We start from the raw sequence: 25382 nt of genomic DNA, 5'->3' as shown, positions 1-25382 counted from the left end.
TGAGTGATCCTTAAGTAAGGGGCAGCTCTGGTGGTGTAGTCTGTTGGGAGTTTCTAACCAAAAGGCAGCACTTCTCTGACAGTTCAAAACCACCAGAGATTCAGTGAAAGAAAGATGACAATCTCCTTCCATGTAATTTACAGCCTTGGAATTCCAATGGCCTGTAAGCTATGAGTTGGTTCTGACGCTATGACAATGAGATAATGATCCTTCAATAATGTATTGCCACAATGAAATGGTGATTTTTATGGCTTTGGTGGGGAATCTAAGAGAAGTATTATTAGCTTCCTAGTGCTTATAGGAGTATATAGGTCAGTATACTGGCTGCTGCATAGTCCAGCAGTTCAGACAGCTATAAATGCCACATTTCATTTCAGAAAAGTAAAGTAACAAAAATAATTTTAGGCTGAGATGCAGGTCCCCGGCTGGTGAGGCCCAGCCTCCGAGGGGTCCTCGTCAGCGCGGACTTCGGAAGCCTTGTTGCCCTTGTCCTCCTTGTCCTTGCAGCTCTCAGCGCTGCTATCCATGGCAGTGAGTGGAGGGACAGAGGGTTCACTGCCAGCCTGGGCTTGCGGGGGCGGCATGGTGGCCAGGACGCTGCTGGAGGCCAGCCTGGCCCGGGTGCTCTACTATCTGGAGCTGCTCTACATTCTCGTCCGCAGGGAAAATGCTGGGCCAGGTCCACCACGACTGGTACAACCACATTGACACTACCGTGCTGCTGGGCGTGCTGCCACTGCGGAGCATGACGCGGCGGCTGGTGCAGGGCAAGAACTTGCACGGGGTGATCACCATGAACGAGTACAAGACGAGGTTCCTGTGTAACACCACCAAGGAATGGAAGAAAGTAGGAGTTGAGCAGCTGCGGCTCAGCACAATAGACATGACGGGTGTCCCAACCGTGGCTAATCTAAAGAAAGGGGTCCAGTTTGCTCTCAAATACAAGTCGCTGGGCCAGGATGTCTATGTGCATTGCAAGGCTGGGCATTCTAGAAGTGCCACCATGCCTATTTGATTCAGGTGCATAACTGGAGTCCAGAAGAGGCTATAGGATTTCTCACCAGGATCTGGTCACATCCACGTAAGACCCGGCCAGTTAGAAGTTCTCAGAGTTCCGTGATATTACTGCAAGGACAGCAAAGGACAAGCCTGGTCACATTAAAGACATGAAGTGTGTGGATTAGAAGGAACTCAATAACAATCCTGCTTGCCACAGAATAAAATAACATTACCAGGACCAAAGGAGCTTATGTCGTCGACTTGACATACGAGAATCGTGCTAATGGGGAACTGTGCTTCATTTGTCTTAACTTTTTTTTAAAGGTTGTGAGTCTGGGAAGGAGAGAGAGACTTAGTACAGCTTCTGTTCATTGGGTAAAGAATGTGGGCCAATGATGGAGAGTCTCTTATTTTCATGATTGGGGTCAAAGAAATACTAATTTCAACAAAATACTGTGCACCTAATGTTGTGCCTAATATTTTGCGAATACCACAAAGACATTTAACACTAGAAAAAGAAGGCAATTTTTATTTCACTGGCTTAAAATAATAATAATTTTATATTCTTCAGATTGTGCATTTCTGTCTGTATTTGGCAGTCTTCATACTGTAGAGCAGGCTTTCTAAGCTTGATTCCAGTTTGTCTCTTATTAACTTTATGATGAATGGGACCTTCTAAAGATTAAATCCTGTGTTCATAAAAAACTTTTTACAAGGTGAAAAAAAAATCTGCCAACTGGGAACAAACATTTGGCAATACCGTCTCAGAAAGTGTCTCATAAAGAAAGTTTATAGAATACTCTTGGCCTCCACAAGAAAAAGACAGATAACCCAATTACAAAATGGGCAAAAGACATGGAATAAATTTTCACAGAGGAAGATACTCAAATGGCCAACAGACACATGAAAAAAATATTCAAAATAACTGGCAATAAGAGAGATGCAAATCAAAACCACTTCAATAGCAGTGGCAGAGTTTAACAGAACAACAAGTAATAAATGTTGAAGAGGCTGTGGTGAGATAGGAACTCTTATACACAGTTGGTGAGGTTATAAAATGGTAGACTCTTGGCAGTTTGATGCTTCCTCAAAATGCTGAACATAAGGCAGGACTCCACTTCTGGCCGGCAGGATCCTTGGTGGTGGCCGCAGGGCAGCGACATGGAGACTCCCAGCAGCCCAGTGACCACGCATGTGCTGGACACTGCCTCAGGACTACTGGCTCAGGGCCTTTGTGTCAGTCTGTCTAGGCTGGAGGTTGAGGGCCACCGTCAACAGAGGATGGAACTAAGAACAAGCCACATGGACACAGACGGCCACTGTCCTGGGCTGCTGGAGCCTGGCCAGATGAAAGCAGGTGTCTACAAGCTCACCTTCAGACACTGAGGCCTACTGGAGGAGGAAGGGCGAGGAGAGCTTCTACCCTCAGGTGGAGCTGACTTTTCATGCTCTTATCTGAGTCATCCACACCTCTGGAGGACCATCCTCAAAACTGACTCTTCATGTTCTTATCTGAGTCATCCACACCTCTGGAGGACCCCTTAGTCCAAGTCTCCAGATAATGGAGCCGAACTGGGCCTCACACCCCTGGGGGTCTCTCTTCTCAGGTGTTCTTCACTGTCACCGACAAGATGCGGAAGCTCCATGTGGCCCTGTTCCTGAGCCCCTGGTCCTACACCACCTACCGTGGGAGCTAGCTGCGGGAGGACCGCTGCTTCCTGTGGAAGGTTCCTGGTGCCTTTCCCCTCTCCTGCTCCTTAGGTCTCAATAAAGTCAGGCTGGCACCTTAAAAAAAAAAGCTGAACATAGACATTTCATATGACCCAGCTATTCCATTGGTTGGAATATACTCCTAGAAAATGAGAACTGAGGATCAAACAGACTTGTACACTACTGTTCATAGCAGCATTATTCACCACCGCAAGAACATGGAAACAGCCCAGATATCCAACCACAAACGAATGGATTGAGAAGTTGTGGTACATTCATACAGTGGAATACTACACAGCACGCAGGAACAATGATTTTGTAAATCACTACTTAACTTGGGAGGGACTAGAGAGCATTATGCTGAGTGAACTAACTCAGTTCCACAAGGACAAATACTGTATACAACCATTATTGTAGAATGAGTGTGAGAATCCTGGGGGGTTAGGGTGGAAGCAGAGGGGTGAGGATGGGCGGAGGGGAAGGGATGTTAATCATAGGGTTGCATAACTCGATGGGTGGGGAGGATGAAGGAAATGGGGAGGATCTTTTGTGAAAAACAATGTATCCAAACTTTGTAAATAAATTAGTATAAAAAATTTTTTAAATTAATAACTATTTAGAGCTTTTAAGCTATAGCACTCCAAACCAACACACCTCCTTCCCCAGTCTCCCCATCATCCATGTGGAGACCCACTTACATATACAACTCTCACTAGGTTAATCATGCGTGAGAAAAGAGGTGATGTTTATCTCTTTAAGAGGCACCTCTCAGCTTCTTAGGGCTTATCTAGTTGGAAAAAATACTTGCTTTTTCCCCTTCTTCTCTCCAGCCCATGGAATAATAAATCTGTACTAACTTCTTCAAATTCGTTGTGTGTATCTGTCTTTCCATATGGGTGATGATCAGATCTGACAACAGGCCCTAGCTTTTTTTTTTCTTTTGCAGTATTCATAAGCACTTTATTACGCAGATCTGGGAGACAGCAAGTCACCTCTGAGACTGCCTCAGGCTCTAGCTTTTTAAGTAGTGCTTTTTCTGGTGCTTTTTCTTTATAGCATTCACTTGTTTTCTATTAAGATATATATGAATTAAACTACTTTTATTTAAGAGTAAATATTTTAAAGTGAGTTTTTAATCCTTGCTATCTCAGTTATTTGCATCTTCATATATAAATTACATATATAATATATATTAAAAATAAATTATAACATAATTTATATTATATACCATTAATGCCTATTTTGGACATGCTTTTAGGAGAGGCTCTTCCTTGGAAAGGGACATAATACTTGGAAAGATTGAGGGTCAGTGAAGGAGAGGAAGACCCTGAACTGGACGGATTGATACAGTGTCTGTGGCAATGGACTCAAATGTGTCGAGGATGATTAGGACAGTGCAGCACAGGACAGAGTTCAGATCTATTGTTCATAAGGTTGCTATGAGTTGTACTTGACAGCATTTAACAGCAACTGTGTGTGTGTGTGTGTGTGTGTGTGTGTGTGTATCTACAATCACAGGTAGGAAGTATTTTGAAGAGCCAAGAAAAGTCCTCTTGGTGCTCTTGAATTACAGACCTTGTAGGTAGTCACCACCTCTACCTCCTGAGAAGATTGGCATGAAAATGTGATCAGTATGAAGACACATAATCATTCATCTGATGAAGAGGAAAATTGCCCAATATCCTTTGCTTCATAAAGCAAAGATGTAATATAGTTTAAGAAAACTTTGTAACAAGATTTCATAGATTAAAAATAAATAATAATTATAAATGAGGACACAAGGAGCTTCAGCTCAGAGCTAAGAAAACATAGTAAGTGACAGAACTCTACCTTATGCAACTTTTTATTCTCCGTAACAGTTTGATAGAATATCTCACAAGTGTCAGCACATGATGTCTGGTGATTGATCTGGGCAGCTCAAATCTCTTAAGCCTAGTCGTCAAGTTACCTTGCTATATGCAGTTTTTTAAAATCTATTGTTGGATAATCCCATTGAGAAGCAGCACTCAGTATTGATACTCTTCCTGCAGGTCCTACCTCCATTGGTTTGGATTTCTCCTTGAATGGATTCAAGCATCTTTATGGGATCCCACAACATGCAGAATCACACCAACTGAAAAATACTAGGTAAAACATTTCTATTTTAACTAGATATCTCTAGTTTCTAGATTGAAAAAAAATATTTGAAAGAAACACCTGCAGGATATCTAAACTAGTATTCATCTGTATGTAATATTTACTTCTTTGATACTGCTTGTAGATCTTTAAGAAGTTCTGTTGAATGATCACTCATGGTAGTTGCAAATTTCATTTAATTTTTGGCAAAAAATAGGCAATTAAAAAATTGTGTTGCTGAATCTGAAAATATAGCAGAAGCAAAAAGAAGAACTGCCTGGTTGGATATGTTAAGCTCTTTATCACCTCTATCTCCATTCAGTTTACTTTCATCTCTCAAAGAGGCCTTTCTGTCAAATCCTGGGAGAATACAGTGTAGAAATCACTGATCTAGATTTTAGCAAAAAGAACAATGAACCAAGAATAGGAAAGTGTGACATTTCATATCACCTGTGTTTCTTTAGAAATAGCATATCAGGCTAATTGTTGAAAGATAGATGCCAGAGGCATCAGAGATTCAACGACACAGAGCCTTGATCAGAAAATAAAAGAAAACTAATTTGATCTTAGGAAATATTCAGAGTGCCTTCTGCCATCCATTTTGATCTTTTCTTCCTCCTCTTTGTAATGACCTTTTGTTTTCTTCATGGATCATATCCTTGATGTCATCCCACAGCTCATCTAGTCTTCGTTCATTACTGTTCAATGCCTCAAATCTGGTTTTGAGATGGTTTTCACTTCAGGTAGGATAGACTCAATATTGTATTTGTTTCTTGTGGATTTGTTTTCAATTTCTTTAGCTTCAATTTGAACTTGCACATGAGTAGTTGATGGTCTGTTTCACAGTCAGCACCTGGCATGGTTTTTGTGGCTGATGCTAAGTTTCTCCATTGATTCTTTCCACAGATGTAATCAGTCTGATTCCTGTGTCTTTCATCAGGTGAGCTCCATGTGTGTAGTCACCACTTAGGGTTTTTTGTAAAAGGTATTTGTAATGAATAAATACTTGATTGCACAAAAATAATTTTCTCTCTAGCCTTATTTCTGTCACCAAGCCTATAATTTCCAACTACTAGTCCTTTTTGCTTGGACCCAACTTTTATATTCTAGTAACTTCTTATTATTAATGAATCTTGGCTGCATGATCAATAGATTTCAGACTATAAAAGTTGTTGATGGAAATTTTCCATTTCTTCCTCTTTGGCTTTAGTCATTGATGCATATATTTGAATGGTAGTGTCATTACCAGGTATGTGTGTGGATAGTAGTAACCTGTTACTCATAACATTGTGTTTCAGGAAGGATCTAGAAATAGTCTTTTTTTTTTATGGTGAGAAAAATTTGTGTTTAGAATTAGCCACTGGACTCAGTTTAGATGATCTCTAAACAGGATGTTGGCAACATCCTGTTTATGTAGAGCTCTTTAGATGTAATAAAAGAAAAGCCTTCCAGTAAAAAAGATAGACACACACACAAAAAAAAAAATCCAAAGCATCATAGTCAGGAGCAAGTCGAACATACACCTTCTCTCCGTCAGTCCTAATCAAAGTATTGACCTTAGCCACATTAATGTCATAGAGCTTCTTTACAGCTTGTTTAATTTGGTGCTTGTTGGCCTTGACATGCACAACGAACACAAGTGTCTTGTTATCTTCTATGTTCTTCATGACTCACTCAGTAGATAGGGGAAATTTGATGAGTTTGGTCAAGCTTGTTTCTCCTGCCGGGGCTGCCTTCAGAGTCTCAGCATCTTAGGCCCCTGGAAGGTGAGTGACATGCAGATCTTCTTTTTTTTTTTGGCTGTGGATGCCCTTCAGGACTGCCTTCTTGGCCTTTAATGCCTTTGCTTTGGCTTCAGTTTTGGGAGGGGCAGGGTCTTCCTTCTTTGCTTTCAGCACCATCTTTGTAGAAAGGAAAATAGTCTTTCTAACTATGAACTGAACCTCATTTTTCTTCACGTTTTCATTCTTGGCATAGTAAATCATATAATTGATCAAAGTGGCCAATACCCATCCAGCTCAGCTGACTATTGCCAAGGATGTCAGTCTTTATGTGTTCAATATCTTTTTTAAGGATGCCCAGTTTTCCTATATTCATACTTCATATGTTCCACTCTCCATTTATTAGTGGATGTTTGCAGCTATTCCTCTTCATTTCTTGTGTCTTCCAAAATGAGGGCCCAGCGTCCAGTTCTCTATCTAATAGTCTAGGTATGCTCTGTTGTTCATAGGGTTTTCCAAGGCCTGTTATTTCAGAAGTGGATAACCAATACTCCTTCCTGGTCTGTCTTAAGCTGGGAGCTCCCTAGTCTCTCTTAACCTGTGACACAATGACTATGACAGAGTGACTGTGGCAATTGGGTCAGGTGTGTCAGAGATGGTGAAATTGGTTCAGGATAGGGCAAGGGTCACAGCCATTGTTCATAGGGTCACTATGAGTTATAGTTGACTCAATGGAACATAACAACCGCAACATCAGTTTGATCTAAGGGAGCTCTGTTTTCCTAGTGGTATGGAGTTTTGCTGCCAAGGCTTATAGTTCAAATCCATTAGCTGCTCTGTGGGAGAGAGATGGGTAGTCTCCTCCTGTATAATTTGCAACCTCTGAAAATCTGCTGAGAGGTCAACTATTAGTCCCAATACAATAGCAACAATAGTTTACTATAGGTTTCTAGGTTCAAATGCTTAATAGTTAGGCATTGTGACACACATATCAGAAACAGGGCACGAAACATTGCACTGAGGCATGCTATTCTCACACTAGCCTGAGCTCTGTGCCCCTACCCAGTTAATTTCCTAATGGTCCCTAATCAGCACTATGCAAGCCTGTTGTGACACCATCCTTCAATCATAGCTGCAGAGAGATTCTCACAAAATTTGTCAATAATACACGCTGAGCCTGCTGTTATAATGGAAGATTCCCAGGAAGCAGCCTTCTGCTCACAAGAGATACTTGCTCACATGATTATGCCCATTAATTGTCACATGAGGACATGTCTTACAAGTGAAAGGAAGGAAATCCGCATTCATGAAGGCTGGGTCAGGAAACCTTTACAAAGTGATGAGAGTTGAAACTTGTCAATATGCTTATGACCTCAATATTTCTTATATATACACACACACACAGAGATATATACACACACATACATACACATACATACATACATACATACCTGTATAGACACATACATATGTACACATACATACACATGTATACACATACATACATACATATATATATACACACACATATATATTTATGTTCATAATTAATGGTAAACCTTATTTGGCTTTACTATCTCACCCCCAACCTCTCATCCCAGATCCCCTTAATTTAGTCTATTGTCAAACAATAGAGATGCACTATTTCATATATTTATTTATATATAAACGCATGCACACATATAGTTTACAGGGAGCACTGGTGTCCTAGTGGTAAGGAACTAGCTGCTCTATAAGCCCAAAGGCAAGTGGTTTGAAACCACCAGCTGCTTCATGGGAGAAAGATGAGCATTCTTCTCCCAAGGGGGTTTCAGCCTCTGAAAACCAAATGGAGGATCAGCTATGAGTTGGTTCCAACTCGATGGCTCATAAAAACAACATATATAGAATGTAACATTTGTTTATTACCTATCTAATTTAGATACTTTGCAAAAAAATTACTTTTTATTTGTATATTTCAGTGATGAAGATGCTTACCGTCTTTATAACCTGGATGTCTATGGATATAAGATACATAGCAAAATGGGTGTTTATGGTTCAGTGCCTTATCTCCTGGCCCACAAACTGGGTAGAACTGTAGGAATTTTCTGGTTGAATGCCTCAGAAACATTGCTGGAGATTAATACAGAGCCTGCAATAGAGGTGAGCTATAAATCAGGTCTGTGTACCACATTTACATTGGAAGGAAGCATACAGTGTTGTGATACTTTTACCAAAGGCTTTGCAGTATAACCAGCAAATGCTAATAGGGCCTACCAGAGGAATAGACTGTTACTCACATACACATGAGTCTTCCAAGCGAGAAAGAAATATTTCAGATTTTTATGACATTCCTTTCCCAGGACACACTGACCCAGATGGACTCTGTTGCTCAACAGAAAGTCAAATCTCAAACTAACGTGCACTGGATGTCAGAGAGTGGAATCATTGATGTCTTTCTGCTAACTGGACCTACACCTTCTGACGTCTTCAAGCAGTATGCACACCTTACAGGTATTTGTATATATAGAAGTTCTAGATTCATTATATTTTCTGTATGCTATGTATTACTATTGTACTTTAATATTTAACCTCACTTAGAATTTGTAAATAGCTTAACATAACTTCTTAAGGAGCAAACATTCAACTCTTACCCTCATCTCGTACAGTTTGGTCAAATACGACCTTGGGTCTAGAATGCTCTAATGCTTAATATTTCCCTTTTTTCAACCCCTTAGATAATGGATCACTCTCTCACTCTTATTGTCATCTAGTTGGAACCAACTCATAGCTGACCCTTCACCAGGTTTTCAGAGGCTGTAAATGACATGGGAAGAGATCACTCATCTTTCTCCCACAGAACCACAGGTGGATTCAAACTGCCAGAGAGGTGCCACCTTTAGGTTAACAGCACAACTCCCTACCTATTATGCCACCAGATAGCTAGTTACTGTCAAGTTTACTCCAACCTGTGACAGCTTTATATACAACAGATTGAAATGCAATATGCTCCTGTGTTGTTCTTATGACTGCCAGCATGTTCATGCCCATCACTGACACTGTTGTACCAGTCCACCTCACTGAAGAGTTCCCTTATCCTTGCTGGCCCGCTCCTCCACCAAACAGGATGTCTCCTTCCAGTGATTGATTAATCTTACCTGATGACATGTTCAAAGCAAGCCAGTTGGGCCAGAATTTCATCAACTGATTTTCAGAAGTCTAATGCTAGGCCTGTCTTCCTGTCCAGGAGCTTTTCTGAAATCTGTTTATTATGGTGATCCCACTGGGATTTGAAATACTAGTAGCATAGCTTCCAACTCATAGTAACACACCAGCCACTACAGTACAACACACTGTCAGGTGATAATTAGAGCCTTTGACCTCCTGAGTCTTCCCTACATTTATCTCAACTCAAACTTTTCACTCTTCTGTTCAATGAAATATACCATTGGCTTTAGCAATAAAGCATTTTATCTCTAAAGTATATATAACAGAAAAAATGCACTATTTCAGTGATTTGAGTGATTATTTTTTTGTAAAATTTCTAATCACTTCTTTGGAAGAAATAAAGTTTTATATTCTTTGTGTGATTCAGAAAACTACTCTATCTTTACTTCAAATTTACTGTCAACAGTGGCAAAGTGATAACTAGATTACACTACTATCTCCTTGCCCAAGGACTCCACAGAGTGGAAATATATTTACATACGTATCACTTTTTTTCTAATCTAGCCTCAAAAGCAGAGTCAGTGTGTTCCATTCTCTTATTGTTGTTGTGGTTTGCTATTGAGTCAGAACTGACTCATACCTGACCCTCCAGCAAGTTTTTCAGTGGCAGTGATTCACATAGGAGGTGATTGCCTGTCCTTCTCCTGTTCAGCCTCTGGTGGATTTGAACTGTGTGCCTTCAGCATTGCAGTACAGCTTCTTAATACTAGATCACCAGAGCTCCCTATTATTAGAAGTCTACATTCAAAGAGAAAGAAATCACGTCCCAACTTTTATTATTTTCTTAATAATTTTAATGAACATTTACAGAGATTTTGGATTTCCGTTCATTCATTGCTGCACTTCTCTCCCTGCCCAGCCCTCCCTCTCCCCCCCAGTTCACTCCTCTCTTTGAAAAGTAAAATAAACACTCTCTACCTGGTACACAATCCCCCCGCACACCTCCCACCGCCCCAAGTACATTCCACTATGCAATTATAATTGTGGACTCTTGTGATAACTATCATACATCGCTTTTAAATTATTCTCTCCCTCATCTGTTTCAGTGCAGTATACACAATTTATCCAGTTTTTCTCAGTCTAACCACCACCCTGATATCTGTCCCATTTTACAGCAATGGCACCATGCATGCAATATTTGTCTTTTTGCGACTGAGATATTTCACTCAGTATAATGTCCTCAAGGCTCACCCATTTTGAATAATATCGCATGAGTTCCTTGTTTTTCAATGTAGCATAGTATTCCATTGTGTGAATATACCACAGCTTCTCTATCTATTCGTTTGTTGATGGGCACCTGGGTTTTTTCCAGCTCCTTGCTATTGTGAACAAAGCTGTGATAAACATGGGTGTGCATATGTCTCCTTGGATGTCAGTTATGGTCTCTTTGGGATATATTCCCAGTAGTGGAATTGCTGGGTCAAATGGTATCTCTATTGGCAACTTTTTGAGAAAGCGCCATACCGCCTTCCACAGTGGTTGCACCATTTTACACTCCCACCAGCAGTGAATAAGGGTTCCAGGTTCTCCACAACCTTTTCAGCATTTGTTGCTTGCTGTTCTGTTAAATTTTGCTATTCTGACTGGGGTGAGATGATATCTCATAGATGTCTTGATTTGCATCTCTCTTAGAGCTAGGGATTTTGAACATTTCTTCATGTGCTTGTTGGCCAACTGAATGTCTTCTTTGGTGAAGTGTCTGTTCATATCCTGTGTCCATTTTTCAATTGCATTATTTACCTTTATCTTGTTGTGGTACTCAAGTATTTTATAAATTCTAGGTATAACTCCCTTATCTGACCTGTCATTACCAAATACTTTTCCCCAGTCTGTCTTCCCTTTTTACCCTGTTGGAAAAGTTTTTGGATGTGCATAGGGATTTGATTCTTAGAAGGCCCCATTCATCTATTTTATCTTCTCCTGGTTGTAGAAGTTCCCACCTTTTAATAGGAGGAATGACAGAGCATGTGGATATGGGAAGATACCCACCTATAAATAAGTTCTGTCAAAGACAGTGCCAGCTACAGTTCCTTTAAAACCTTGCTTTTGGAAAGAATGAGTCTGGTTGATAGAAAAGTGCTTTGAAAACACTGGAGCTACCTACCACTCTGTTCATGAAACCCAGTTTAAGTTTAGTGATAAACCATTGACTCCTGATGAGGATTTCACTCAGTCATATCCCTCTTTCCCAATATAGTTACAGTATACTTTTTTTGTTAAATCAGTGTCAATTATGTATATTTTTCAGATGCTCAAAGACATCAGTTACTTAATCCATTCTTTGTTCTTCTGGAGATGTCCATCTGACGTTCCTCTGTCTTCCTGATCCCACATTGACTGTCCTGTCCTGGCTTAGTCTCTACTCACAGGACCTGCCTTTGGTATCTTCCAAAGTGGGGTCCCTACCTTCTTGGGTCCTGTGGTTTTCTCTTTTGAGGTTTATTCTTTTGCTTGTTTTTGTTTTGAAGTATCTTTTGGTAGTTCCCTAAGAAACGCTATTCATTCACTCACTCACAGTGAGTACATTGCCAACTCAGCTGATCCTCCAGTGGGTTTTCAGAGACTATAAATCATGGGAGGAGATAGCCTTTCTTACTCCTGCAAAAGAATTGATGGATTTGATCTGCCAGCCTTTAGACTGGAAGCACAACTCCTTATCCACTGAGCCACTGGAGGTATACTCTGTGAGTTCTAGCAGGTAGGACATCTCCTTTCTACCTTCACCCTTGATTGATGATTTGGCTTGCTAGATGGAAAATTATTTCCCCTCAGGATTTGAAGCTATTTCCCTGTTACCTTTTCTCTTCTTTCTCCAAAATAATTCTGCTTCTATTCCTTTGCATGTGATCTATATTTAGTCTCTGAAAGCTTCTAATGACTCATGTCACTACCTGGAGGGCAAGGACTAATTCTTCTCAATATTCTGAGTACCAAGTTCAGTGTTTAGAGGGCCATTCTTAGTGTTACTCAGAAAAGTTTACTGAAGAACAGTGATGATCCTGGTGATTGGTTTTGTTGTCATTTTTCTCTTTTAGGTAGACAAGCCATGCCCCCACTTTTTTCTTTGGGGTACCATCAGTGCCGCTGGAACTATGAAGATGAGCAGGATGTAAAAGCCGTAGATGCAGGATTTGATAAACATGACATCCCTTATGATGTTATGTGGCTGGACATAGAGCACACTGAGGGCAAGAGGTACTTCACCTGGGACAGGAAAAGATTCCCCAAACCCAGAAGAATGCAAGAGCTGCTGAGGAGCAAAAAACGTAAGGTAAAATATGCATATGTTTCTAAAGTCTTAACTTACAAAGGCTTTTTAATATTTTTTTTTTTTACTTACCTAGGCACGTTAATTGAGAACCATTTCCTTAAAATAACCATAAAGTTAGTGCTTTCAAATAGTATTTATGATAAGGGTGGGGGAAGAATATGGAAAAGATTCATCTATTCATCCATCTTTGCTTTAGTTATCTGGATCTCTGTAAAGACAAGGAGCCTAGAATTTCCAGTCCCATTTGTTGTGGACACCCTATAGTGGTGAGATGGGCCATCCACACAGAATTTGGTTTGGGAATCCAAAATGGTGAAAAGATTTTTTTACACAAATAATGAGGCTTTCTGCAGGAAAAGGACTGTAGGGTATGGAGCAGGGTTTATGTGGTTTGAGCAAGGCTTGCTTCCAAGGTGGTCCAAAAATAGCTTGAGAGTGCTGGAAAAGGAGAATGGCTGGGCTATTATGGTAGTGAAGAGTGACTCAAGAGCCAGCTGATCTATTGATTAAGTGCTTGACTACTAATGAGAAGGTCAGTGACTCAAACCTACCAGCAATTCTAGTAAGAAAAGAAATAAACTAGAAAATTAGAAGAGGGAAGTAGAAAATTGCAGTGCATATACTGCTTCCTCTTCTGGTGGTGGTGGTAATAATGATGAGAAGAGGGAAAGAGAAGAAAAAGGAGAGGGGAGAAGTAGGGAGACTCATATGTACCAGGTGAATTTACCAGGTAAATTGATACCTGTAGTAACCTCTCTTTGAGATAAAAGTTGCCTTTTCAAACCATTACTTTGACCCATTCCTATCTTAATATCTAATTTCCTAATTAAATAGCTACCACTTACCAAGCACTTATTATGGCCCAGACAGTATGATAAAAACATTGTTCCACCTGTAATTGTTGTTGTTACGTGTCATTGAGTCAGAACAATCTCATAGCTGACCCTCTAGTGGGTTTTTAGAGACTGTAAATTGCTACAGAAGGGCAAGGACTGCAGCCTTCAATGTGGATTGAGGCTCAATATCAGAAAGACAAAGATTCTCACCTCTGGGCCAATTGGCAGCATCAGGATGGACGGTGAAGAGACTGAGATTGTTAACAGCTTTAGTTTGCTTGGTTCCATAGTCAACACTCTTGGCACTAGCAGCCAGGAAATTAAATACATAATGTGATGGGAAAGTCTACTGTTAGGGACCTCTCCAAAGTACTGAAGAACAATAGTGTCACTTTGGAGACTAAGGTGTGCCTGATACAGGCCATGGTATTTGCAGTCACTTGCTATGCATCAGAGAGCTGCACAATGGTGTTGGAGAAGAATATTGAATATAACATGGACTGCTAAGAAAATGAATACGTTCAACCTGGAGAGGGTTAAACCAGGCTGCTCCTTGGAGGCAAGGATTCTGAAGCTTTGTCTGACGTACTTTGGACATGTTGCAAGGAGGGACCAGTTCTTGGAGAAGGAAATCATGCTTGGAAGGGTGGAAGGATGGGGCAGAAGAAGAACTTGAATAAGATGACGTGACATAGTGTCTGGGGTAATCGGGGTATTTGTGTCAGAGGCAATGAAATTGGCTCAAGATAGGACAGGGCTTGGAGCTATTGTACATACATAGGGACACTATCAGTCACAAGCAATTTGAGAGCACATAACAACCACAACAAAGGAGTTCTGTAGCCTAGTGGTAAGAAGCTGTGTTGCATCCTGAAGACGTGAAGTTTGAATCCACTGGCTTCTCCATGAGAAAAAAGATGCACAGTCCCCTTTTCTGTAGTTAACTGGTGGAAGATCAGCTAATCGGTCCGTTCCAACTCAGTGGTACACATTAATGTGCATTTTGTTTTATGACATTAATTAGAATACTCACATTTTAAACACACCCTTCCTGCATTCTCCCTATGATTTTTGCTACTGTTAATAATTCTATCCTACCCCTTCCTGCCTTCTGAGCTTTATCCAAGGGTAATTACTCCCTTTTTGATCGTTACAATTGATTGTTTTAGCGAGTGTGTACCTCCCTGGTATCACTGTTCTATTTCTATGCCTGTCTATTGTTTAGCTAGAAGTCAAGGGATAGGAATGAGTTTAGTGCAAGTTTGAAGAGTGACTGAGTAAGGGCCATAGTTTTTGGGGTTTTCTGCCAGTCTGTCATACCAGCACTACTGGCCACATTTATGGTTTTGACTTTTGTTGCATGTCTCCCCGCCCCCACCACAATACTCTGTCCAATATCATCTACTATGATCCCTATTAGAGCAGTCAGCAGTGGTAGCTGGGCACCATATAGTGATTTTGGTTTCAATATAATAGAGGTTGAGGTTCACATGGTCAAGAGTCCTTTGGAATGATTGTTTCTATATATCTTTGCCTTTCCTCCCTCCTCTTTGTTAGGGACAAGAAGAGGCACATATTTGAAGCTTATATGGCCACTTATAAGATTTTTAAAGGCTGCAGTCCTACTTACCAAAATGAGTACAGAATACGGTGGACTCTTTTATACCACCTTGATGCACCCAGAGACTATGGCTTTGAGGCTCTAAGACCACTAACTCATTCTCTCGTGGTACTCAGTTGTGATTAAGAAGTTTGTACAGCTTTCCCCTCTTTTGGCTCTGTTACAAACATGGATATATTTACAGTACATTTGATCTTTTATGCATCACTAAACATCACATTGAAGTTGTCAATTATTTTGTCTTGCTTGTATCAGCAATCAATACACTTGGTACCAGCAGTCAGTAAATCAGGAGACATATTGCAATGGGCAAGTTTGCTGTCAAGGATCTCTCCAGAATGCTGAAGAGTAATGATGTCAGTTTGAAAACTAAACTGTGCCAGTCATTTCCTCTGCATCTGAGAGTTGGGTAATAAATAAAGGTGACAGAAAAAAAAAGTATGCTTTTGAGTTGTGATGCTGGAGAAGAGTACTGAATATCCCACAGACTGCCAAAAGAACAAATAGATAAGTCTTGGAAAAAGTACAGTCAGAGTGCTCCTTGGAAGCAAAGATGAAATTTCATCTTTCATGTTTTGGACATGTTGCTGAGTGAAGCTATTCCTTAGGGAAGAACATTATGCTTGGAAAGATGGAGGGTCAGAGAAGGAAAAGAAGACCCCCAATGAGATGGATTGGTACAGTGACTTCAGCAGTGGGCTCTAGTGTGTCAGAGATGATGATGGCAAAGGATAGGGCAAGGTTCAGGCCAGCTGCTCATAGGGTAGCTGTGAGAAGTACTCAGATCAACAGTACCTAACAACAATAGCAACGAGACAGCCAGGTAAAAGTGTCACAAATGGCATATTAAGATGTTTGGCAAAAATAATTATGAAAGAGCATTGGCCTGCATAACATGGAAACAGCCCAAATGTCCAGCTACAATCAAATGTATTGAGAAATTGTGATACATTCACATAATGGAATACTATGCAGCACACAGGAGCAGTGGTTTTGAAAATCACTACATAACTTGGAACAGACTGGAAGGCATTATGCTGAATAAATTAACTCAGTCTCATAAGAATAAATACTGCATAGGACTGTTATGGTAAAAACAAAAGGATAACTAGTAAAACATGTACAGAGAACCAAAGGGTAAAGGGGTGGGAATGGGCCGAGGTAAGTGTGTGAGGGGATTAAAAAGTTACACTATTTGGTGAGTGGAAGGAGGTGGAGTAAGAGACATAGGAAAGATCTGGCAAGGATCTGCAAAGACAGTGTAATGATGGGATCTTTAATGGTAAATGATTTTTATAACATAATGAATGAGAATGACCGTATGAAACAGTGTGGATGAAGGATAGTGTGAAGCACAATGTGTACAAACCAATGTCATATTTAAATAAATAAATAATTTTTTTAAAAAAAAATAGTAAGCTGCTGAGGATGCTTCCCTTAAAAAAACTGCACAAACCAAAAATGAACATTGGCCTGGTTTTTATATCTACATTTAAATTTTCATTAGTGTATGAAAGTTACAGGGTTTTACCTGTAAAAATACCTGTAGTATTTTAATACTAGTATTTTTTTGCATAAAATTTGAATCCTAAAACTATGGCAAAACCATATAAATGCACATGTCCATAAAATAATTTATAAGATCTTTAAACCTTTATCCCCTAACAGCTTGTGGTTATCAGTGATCCCCACATCAAGGTTGATCCCAACTATTCATTGTACATTCAGGCCAAAGAACAAGGCTTCTTTGTGAAAAATCATGAAGGGGGAGACTTTGAAGGAATCTGCTGGCCTGGTAAGAGATCACTTTCATACACTTAATAATTCTGCCTATTCAATCCCAAACAATCCAACAGTTAATCTCTAATTGTTGAGTTGAAAGCAACTCATGGCTGACACTCTGGCAGGTCTCTGGGGATTGCACACAGGAGGAGACTGCTGGTTTTCTCCTGTGAAAGCACTGATGGACTACCAGGGGAACATGGCTCTTGGATTAACAGCATTATTCCCTACAAATTATGCCACCAGAGCTCCTTCATTCCCTACAGATGAGCTATTCCCAGCCTCCTTAACCACATAGCTTTGCCTTCCTTTGTATCTTTCATCTAACACCTGGTACAGTGTCTTTTGTATGTATTTATCAATGAATGGATGATAAATAAACCAACAAGCAAACTTTCATGGCATACTATTACCCTACACATAGAAATTAGAAAAGGGAAAGAGTATTGTGTAATCTCTTGCCATGTCACTTCTCTTTGCCCTCTTAGTTCACAGCTTTGACTTCTCAGTCCTTCATGAGTAACCACATTTTCCTCTGGCAACTTTGTATTCTTATCGTAAAAATTATTAGTGTAAAACCTTAGTAGGAACTCATCAAGGACAAAGGAAATAACCATAAGGTTTAATTTTATTTTAATATCTAGGGATAAATTCATGTACTATAGAAAAACTCCATTTCTTTTCTCCTCATTACAGGACTTCTAAACCATATACCTGTTCTCTTTAAGAGTAGAATGGTCACTCCAGAATCCTTAATGGAATATTTCATGGCTGTTGTTAACGACCAGCTTTATCTTGATGTTCCTTCATTGACATTTCCTTGTGACTCTTGTGTTGAAAGGTCTAATTATTGTTCCCGGTCCAGACCATGCCTCTGTGCCAGATACATGTTACCTTTGCTATAAAGTGCCCATTTATTATGCAGCTATCATATCAGATATTCTCATGACACATGTACAATGAACACCTCTTGTCCTAACAGCCTGCCTATTTCTCTGCCTCTACAGGTCTCTCTTCTTACCTGGATTTCACCAATCCCAAAGTCAGAGAGTGGTATTCAAGTCTTTTCGCTTTTCCTGTTTATCAGGTTTGCTTTTATTCTTCATTTTTGCTCTTTCATAGTTCTTGAAAGGATAAAGGTGAAGGGAAAGGACTGAATGAAACTAATAATTCTTGGTAGATAATGTTAACATAAAATAGTAAATGTTAATAGATAGAACTCTTACTTGGTTGGTCCTTGTCTCTTTCTCTCCTTCCCAGGACAGATTCATCAAAGTGAAGAAGCTCCCTTCTTAGGATGCAGAATTTCCAAACCCCAACCAATCCCATAGCTCCCTCGGTGGGCCTAGGCTATGACTGGTCTCACTAGAACCAATAAATAGCAGAGCCCACCTGAGGCTCGTTCCCTCTCCTTTTCTGGCAGCATCCCAAAAGGTTTGGGTCCACCCTGATCTTCTTTTTTCTTTAACTCTTTTGCAGGGCCTTTCACCAACTCTTTTGCATTACTTTAATAAATCCTTTTCACCCTAATTCCTGAATTACCACTGTGTATACATCTGTTCACTTATTTACAGTCAGCCTAACTCACCCCCTTGCAGGATATGATGGCAAGTGGAGAGAGAAAAAGAACTCTAGTTTTAGCATGTTTCAGTAAATAATGCTTATATTGAATGGTATTTTACAGACCTTAGTGGTGCTGGGAGAGGTGTAATAGGCATCATTGTTGTGTACTGTCAAGTCAGAATAAACCCATAACTGACCCTCTGGCAGGTTTTCAGAGTCAGTTAATTGCATAGGAGGAATCTGTTCATCCTTCCTCTGCGGAGAAGCTGGTGGATTCAAACCACATGCCTTCAGGATTGCAGTGCAGTTTCTTGCCATTAAACCACCAGAGCTCCCTAATAGGCATTATCAAATGCAACAAAGCTGTGATTTGACCTCTAGTATATGATAAAGTGTTTGACACACTGGTAGCATAGCTTCTAGTATCACAGCAACCCACAAGCTATGCCAGTACAGCAGACTGATAGGCCTTATTAGTACTATACTAATAATGGCAAATGAAAAGCAAGCAAATATACATACACTTGGCTATAAAGTAGCTAGCAGCTTGCAGATCAATTCCCAACATAATGAACTGACAAACAGGTCTTATGGATTACATCTCAACATTAAGAAAACAAAGGTCCTTACCACTGAACCAATAGACAAAATCATGATAGAGAAAGGTCAACGATTTCCTCTTAATTGAATACACAGTCAACACCCTTGGTACTAGCAGTCAGGAGATCAGAAGACACATTGCTTTGGGCAAGTCTGCTGTCAGAGACAACTCCAAATTCTGAGGAGGAATGATGTCAGTTTGAAGACTAAGGAGCACCTGATTCAGGCCATGGTCTTTCCAGTCACTTGCTATGAATCTGAGAGCTGGACAGTGAATAAGGATGGCAGAAAAAGGTTTGATACCTTTGAATTGTGGTGTTGGAGAAAAGCACTGAATATCCTAAGGACTGTCAAAAAAATAAACATCTATGTTTTGAAAAAAAATGCAGCCAGAGTGCTCCTTGGAGGGAAGGGTGGTGAGGCTTTGGCTCACATGTTGTGGCATGTTGATAGAGGAGATCATTCCTTGGAAAATGATACAATGTTTTGAAAGGTGAAGGGTCAGCAAAAGAGAGGAAGACCCCCAACAAGGTGGAATGACACAGTGACTACAGCATTGGGCTCAAGTATATCAGAGGTGATTTTGTTCGTAGGGTCACTATGAGTTTTACGCAGCTTATCTGCACATAACTGCAACAACAATATGATAAAGCAAAATACTTTATAGTGGATTTATTATATTTTCAAATTACTATATTTTTATATATAATAGTATCTATTTGCAGAACAGATCATTCAGGAAGCTGGACTCTATGAGGACGAATGGTGTCAGGATTGGAGGAAGACTCGTCAACAACGTGCGTTATGCAAATGACACAACCTTGCTTGCTGAAACTGAGGACATGAGGTATTTGCTGCAGAATGTCAAAGACTGCAGCCTTCAATATGGATTGAAGCTCAATAGCAAGAAAACAAAGATTCCCACCACTGGGACAATTGGCAACATCATTATAGATGGAGAAGAGATTGAGATTGCTATCCGCTTCACCTTGCTTGGTTCCACGATCAACACTCTTGACATCAGCTTCCAAGAAGCCAAAAGATGAATTGCATTGGGAAAATCTATTGTCAGTACCTCTCTAGAATACTGAAGAGCAACAGTGTCAATCTAGAGAATGAGGTACACTGTACCCCTCCTCCAAGCCATTTTGTTTTTGTTGTTGTTGTTATGTGCTGTCAAGTCAGAACTAACCCAGAGCCAACACTCCAGCAGGTTTTCAGAGGCAGTTGATCGCATGGGGTAGATTACCCATCCTCCCAAGGCATACTAGTCTTTGCAATTACTTGTTATGCAATATAGAGCTGGACAATAACTAAGGAAGATAGAAGAAGTTGAATTGTGGAACAGGAGAATAGTATTGAACATACCATGGACTACTAAGAGAACAAACAGGTGTGTCCCAGAGATGGTAAAACCAAGCTGTTACTTGGAGGCAAGGATTTTGGAGCTCTGTCTCATATTCTTTGGGCATGTTGCCAAGAGGCACCTATCCTTAGAGAAGGACATCATGCTTAAAAGGGTGAAGGGACAGCAAGAGAGAAAGAGCTTGGGTGAGATAGACTGACTCAGTAAGTAGGGTAATAGGGGTAGGTATGTCAGAGGCAATGGAATTGGATCAAGATAGGGCAGAATTTGGAGCTGTTGTACCAGAGCTCCCTAACAACATTTTTTTAAAGAATATTAGTTGGCCTGTGAAAATATCTTAATGTAACATAGAAAAGTAACATATAAAAATCCTTTTTTCAAATTTTATAAAAACCATAAAGAAAAATGGAGGAGCCACATTTGAAGAACTGTTTTCAACCAATTGTGATACTATTGCTTGTGATGATGATGATAATGCTTCATCTTAATTGAGCTCTTACTCTGTGTTTTACCATTTTCGTGGTACATTACTTTATATGTGTTTTACCATTACAATAACCCTGTGAGGTTGGAACTATGAGAACCAGTCCCACAGATGAGGAAATTGAAGCATGGAGAAGTTATAAAGTCTCCATAGATTACCCAAGGGGACCCAAGATTTATATTCAGGTCTATTTTTCTCCCAAGCTTGGCTTTTAACCACTAACTTCTAGTTTCCAATCATCATCTATTTGGATACAATAAGCAATTCAGTGCAAGACTAGACAACACTCACACCAAATCCAGCCATGCTCATTTTTTGCCTATTGTTTATAGCTAATTTTATACAATAATGAAAGAGTTGAATTTGAAAGAGACTAGAGAGCCTGCAAAGCAGAAAATATTTACTGTATGGCCTTTTCTAGAAAAAGCATGTTGATCACAGCTTTAATATAAATAGTGCTAGAAAGGGACAATCAAGTTAGTTAAATATACATAAATCATTTTGTTGTACTCATAAGAAATACACATGCTTAGCAATAGTTCAGGGTAAATAGTCAAACACCAGCTCTACTCGTTTTAAAGAGAGTGAGGCAATTGATATGTTCTGTGGTATCCCAGAAGGAAAAGAATAACTCGTAAGGGGGTGTTAGAAACAGAATTTTCAGAAAATAATAGAACCTACTGCCTGAAGAACTTCTTGTCATTGTAGCTGTTCTGCCAAATGTAGGGAGAGCAAGTATTCTAAGAAAGGGATTGTTAACACCATCTTCACTAAATAATAACTTGATATTTCTTCCTACTCTAAATCAAACAATTTGGTGTTGGGCACAAACTATAATTCATGCTAACTAAAAGCTGTCAAATTTTCAGCATATTCATAGGAGGATATGCTTTTATCATATACAGCTATGAGTTGTAGAGATCATGGGAAATGTGGAGTCTAACTGTAAACATTCACAACCTTTCCTGTGAGAATGTGAACATTCAAACCTTTCCTATGAGGCTTCTCGAAGAAAGATCTCAGAGTGAAGTATTTTGGTAATATTTATTTTACAGATAATACAGATTATTCTTTCTTTTCTTAGCAAATATTTATTTAGAACTTTTCTGGAGGCTAGGGATCATTCAAGGTGGTTAAGATTTATCAGTGAACAAAACACAAAAATGCTCTGGTGGCAATGCTAGCAGTAGACCTGACAGGGCATAATAAAATTAAATAGATCAGGCAAGTATAACAGAGAAGTTATCATACTTAACATTATCACTGTGAGAATATTATCCTGATCAAGAGTTACTTCCTAGGATTCTACTGATATCCTCTTCATCTGGAACGACATGAATGAGCCTTCTGTGTTCAGAGGGCCAGAACAAACCATGCAGAAGAATGCCATCCATCATGGCAACTGGGAGCACAGAGAACTTCACAACATCTATGGTTTTTACCAGGTAAGACTTTCAGAAAGAAATCAACTAGTCCCTTGTGCCCTGCATTTAAAGCTGAAAATGATTTGGGTTTTAGTAGCCACACTATGCTGTTAATTTCTGTTTGCATGTCATTTTTAATATGTTTGTTCTTTCAGCAGTCCATGGGATATTCAGTAACTCTCCTCAACACCAAAACTCAAAGACATAAATTCTCAAATGGCACAGAGGTCTAAAGAAAAAAATTTGTTGTTGTTGTCTTCCAGAGGTAGCTAAGACAAGACTTATTTTTACCTTGTGCCATTTGGGAATTGCTGCCTTTGAGGTTTGGTGTTGGAGAAGAGTATTGAATATATCCCATGGACCTCCAAAAGAACAAACAGATGTGTCCTGGAGAGAGTGCAACCAGCATGAAGGCAAAGATAAAAAGCTTCATCTCGCATACTTTGGGCATGTTCCTAGGAGAGACTATTCCTTGCAGCAGAACATCATGCTTGTAAAGGTGGAGGCTGAGTGAGGGAGAGGAAGACTCTTGACCAAATGGATTCCCACAGTAACTGTGGCAATGGGCTTAAGTGTGTCAGGGATGTTGAGGATGGCACAGGATAGGTCAGGGTTCAGATCTATTGTACATATAGGGTCGTTATGAGTTGTATGAGACTCAATGGCCCCTAATAGCAACATCTTCTTGTTCTATTTAAACAGCTGTTTCTTGGACTGCAGGTTCCACTTGAGCATAGTTGGGTTTGAAATATTGGCCATAATTTGTTATGTTCCACACTGTTACATACCTGTGCATGAAGCACAGATAAGCATCTTAACAGGCAGTCCACTGCCACTTCAACAAAGTTACAGACAAAAATGGTTAGCCTTGATAGGAACCATCAACTTTTATTGACATAAGCATGTAGAAGTAAGTGTTAACAAAAGTAATTAACACAATTTTTAAAAAAAATTTCATCAGTGTCAGAAATACCAGAGAGGCAAAATTCAGAGAACACAAATTGGCAATTTCACTAAATATACTTTCCCAACATAGAATGCTTTCCTTTTCAATAGAAAATGATCAGATTGTCTTCTATTTACCAGTCACATTCAAAAGGCTTGATTATAACTGATGTTAATTCATACATGAGTCTTTGTTATTTTCAAAATGTAACCATGGCCCTTCTAACAATTGGTATTTTCTAATGGGAGTTTTTACTAACTATATACAGCACAGTTTCCAGAATAGTATTTGTTTACTTTTTATAACAGCCTGTTGCTATAACCACAAGTTAGAGAACTTCTTTTATGTTGTCCAAGATCAACTACTTTTATGTTGTCCAAGATCAACTAACTTCTCTGAATCTGAGTTTTTTCATCTTTAAAAATCATCTGTCTCCATGCTTGTTTAGGTAGATTCTGTAGAAAATCTTTTCAAATGCCCAGCAATAATAAACAGTTAATGAATACTTGCTTATTATTTCCTATACTTTTAATTCTTATGCTAGTTAAATAATTTTCCTGATCTTTTAATAGGGAAATTTTAAGCCTTTTTAATTCATGAAAATTATTTCATGGTTTAAGAGTTTCCATGTCACAATCCACTACTGTTGACGTGATATGTTAAATTGCTTATCTGGAATGTCTGCATCTGCACAATGTCTAATTTTGTCATCTCTTTGAACATTTTCTTCTTTGACTTTTTAGCAAATGGCTACAGCAGAGGGACTGATACAGCGGACAGAAGGGAAGGAGAGACCTTTTGTGCTAACACGTTCGTTCTTTGCTGGATCACAAAAGTATGGTAAGGAAGGACTCATATTGTCAAACTTGAAGCAGAAGTTAGCAACCTACCTTTGTGTACCATTTATGATATATGCTGCTATTATATAGCTGCCATCTCTTTCAGCAGCCCTTGGGAAGGTTTTAGATTTTAGGGAGTGGTATGCTCTGTAGTATGCATTTTATCCCATGAAAGATTAAAGGGTAATCTTTGAAGTTTGGTATAATGTTTGGTTACTTGTTTCCCATGGAAGAACTTGCCACTTGATTGTTGGGAAATGACTTTAGCGTAAATCAGGTTTCTCATATATCCCAGAATCAGTCATTCCTGATCTTATGTCTTTGGTTTACCCAAACCAGAAAAAATATGCTTCTAACACATTCCTACATCCACCTGTTTCATTTATCAGCATGACTTAAAATATATCTGGCTGTTGCTGGGGGTCAGGCTCATCTATAACCGGATCCAGTTTGCTAGTTAATGCTGATTTAGTTCTACTTAACCAGCCTGTGGCAGGAAGGCTATTTTAAGTGCCCTGGTCTTAACAGAAATAGATGACAGATTAATCCTGGTTTGAGGAGTGCTGCCTTTACTGCATCATTGACATTATTCAACTTCCTACTCCATTCGTGAAAGATAGCTCCTGCAGAAGTCTGAATAGGCCAAAATATAGTTATTTCTAGCAAAGAGTCTTGCACAGCCCATACTAATCCTGCTTAATTAATATAACAAATACTAATGCCGCAATAAGGGCTATACCTTTAACTTGCTGGTCTGTCTGATACTTCTCTAAATCTGAACATTCACATTAAGACAGACCAGGAAGAAGGATTGGCCATCCACTTCTGAAATAGCAGGCCTCTGAAAACCCTATGTACAACAGAACACATTTAGATAACAGAAACGGCAAAGGAGGTT

At 39.5% G+C, this 25382-nt stretch overlaps 1 protein-coding gene and 1 pseudogene across 1 annotated transcript in view; both read left to right on the top strand.

Annotated features, from left to right (window-relative positions):
* The window catches only part of GANC (glucosidase, alpha; neutral C), a 98940-nt gene that overhangs the window by 41448 nt on the left and 32110 nt on the right, over positions 1-25382 (top strand). Inside the window, exons 8-15 of the mRNA XM_006883217.1 lie at positions 4740-4836; positions 8507-8687; positions 8888-9038; positions 12788-13023; positions 17149-17275; positions 18270-18349; positions 22577-22720; positions 24389-24485. Coding sequence (XP_006883279.1) covers positions 4740-4836; positions 8507-8687; positions 8888-9038; positions 12788-13023; positions 17149-17275; positions 18270-18349; positions 22577-22720; positions 24389-24485 — 1113 coding nt within the window. The remainder of the gene's footprint in view (positions 1-4739; positions 4837-8506; positions 8688-8887; positions 9039-12787; positions 13024-17148; positions 17276-18269; positions 18350-22576; positions 22721-24388; positions 24486-25382) is intronic.
* LOC102847798 lies at positions 583-1184 on the top strand (annotated as a pseudogene).

The sequence above is a fragment of the Elephantulus edwardii genome, unplaced genomic scaffold (genome assembly GCF_000299155.1).
Source record: "Elephantulus edwardii isolate Elephantulus edwardi_28Jun2011 unplaced genomic scaffold, EleEdw1.0 scaffold00026, whole genome shotgun sequence".
In the NCBI taxonomy this organism is placed as follows: domain Eukaryota; kingdom Metazoa; phylum Chordata; class Mammalia; order Macroscelidea; family Macroscelididae; genus Elephantulus; species Elephantulus edwardii.
Note: the sequence above shows the minus strand (reverse complement) of the source record. Positions and strands in the feature narration are given on the sequence as shown.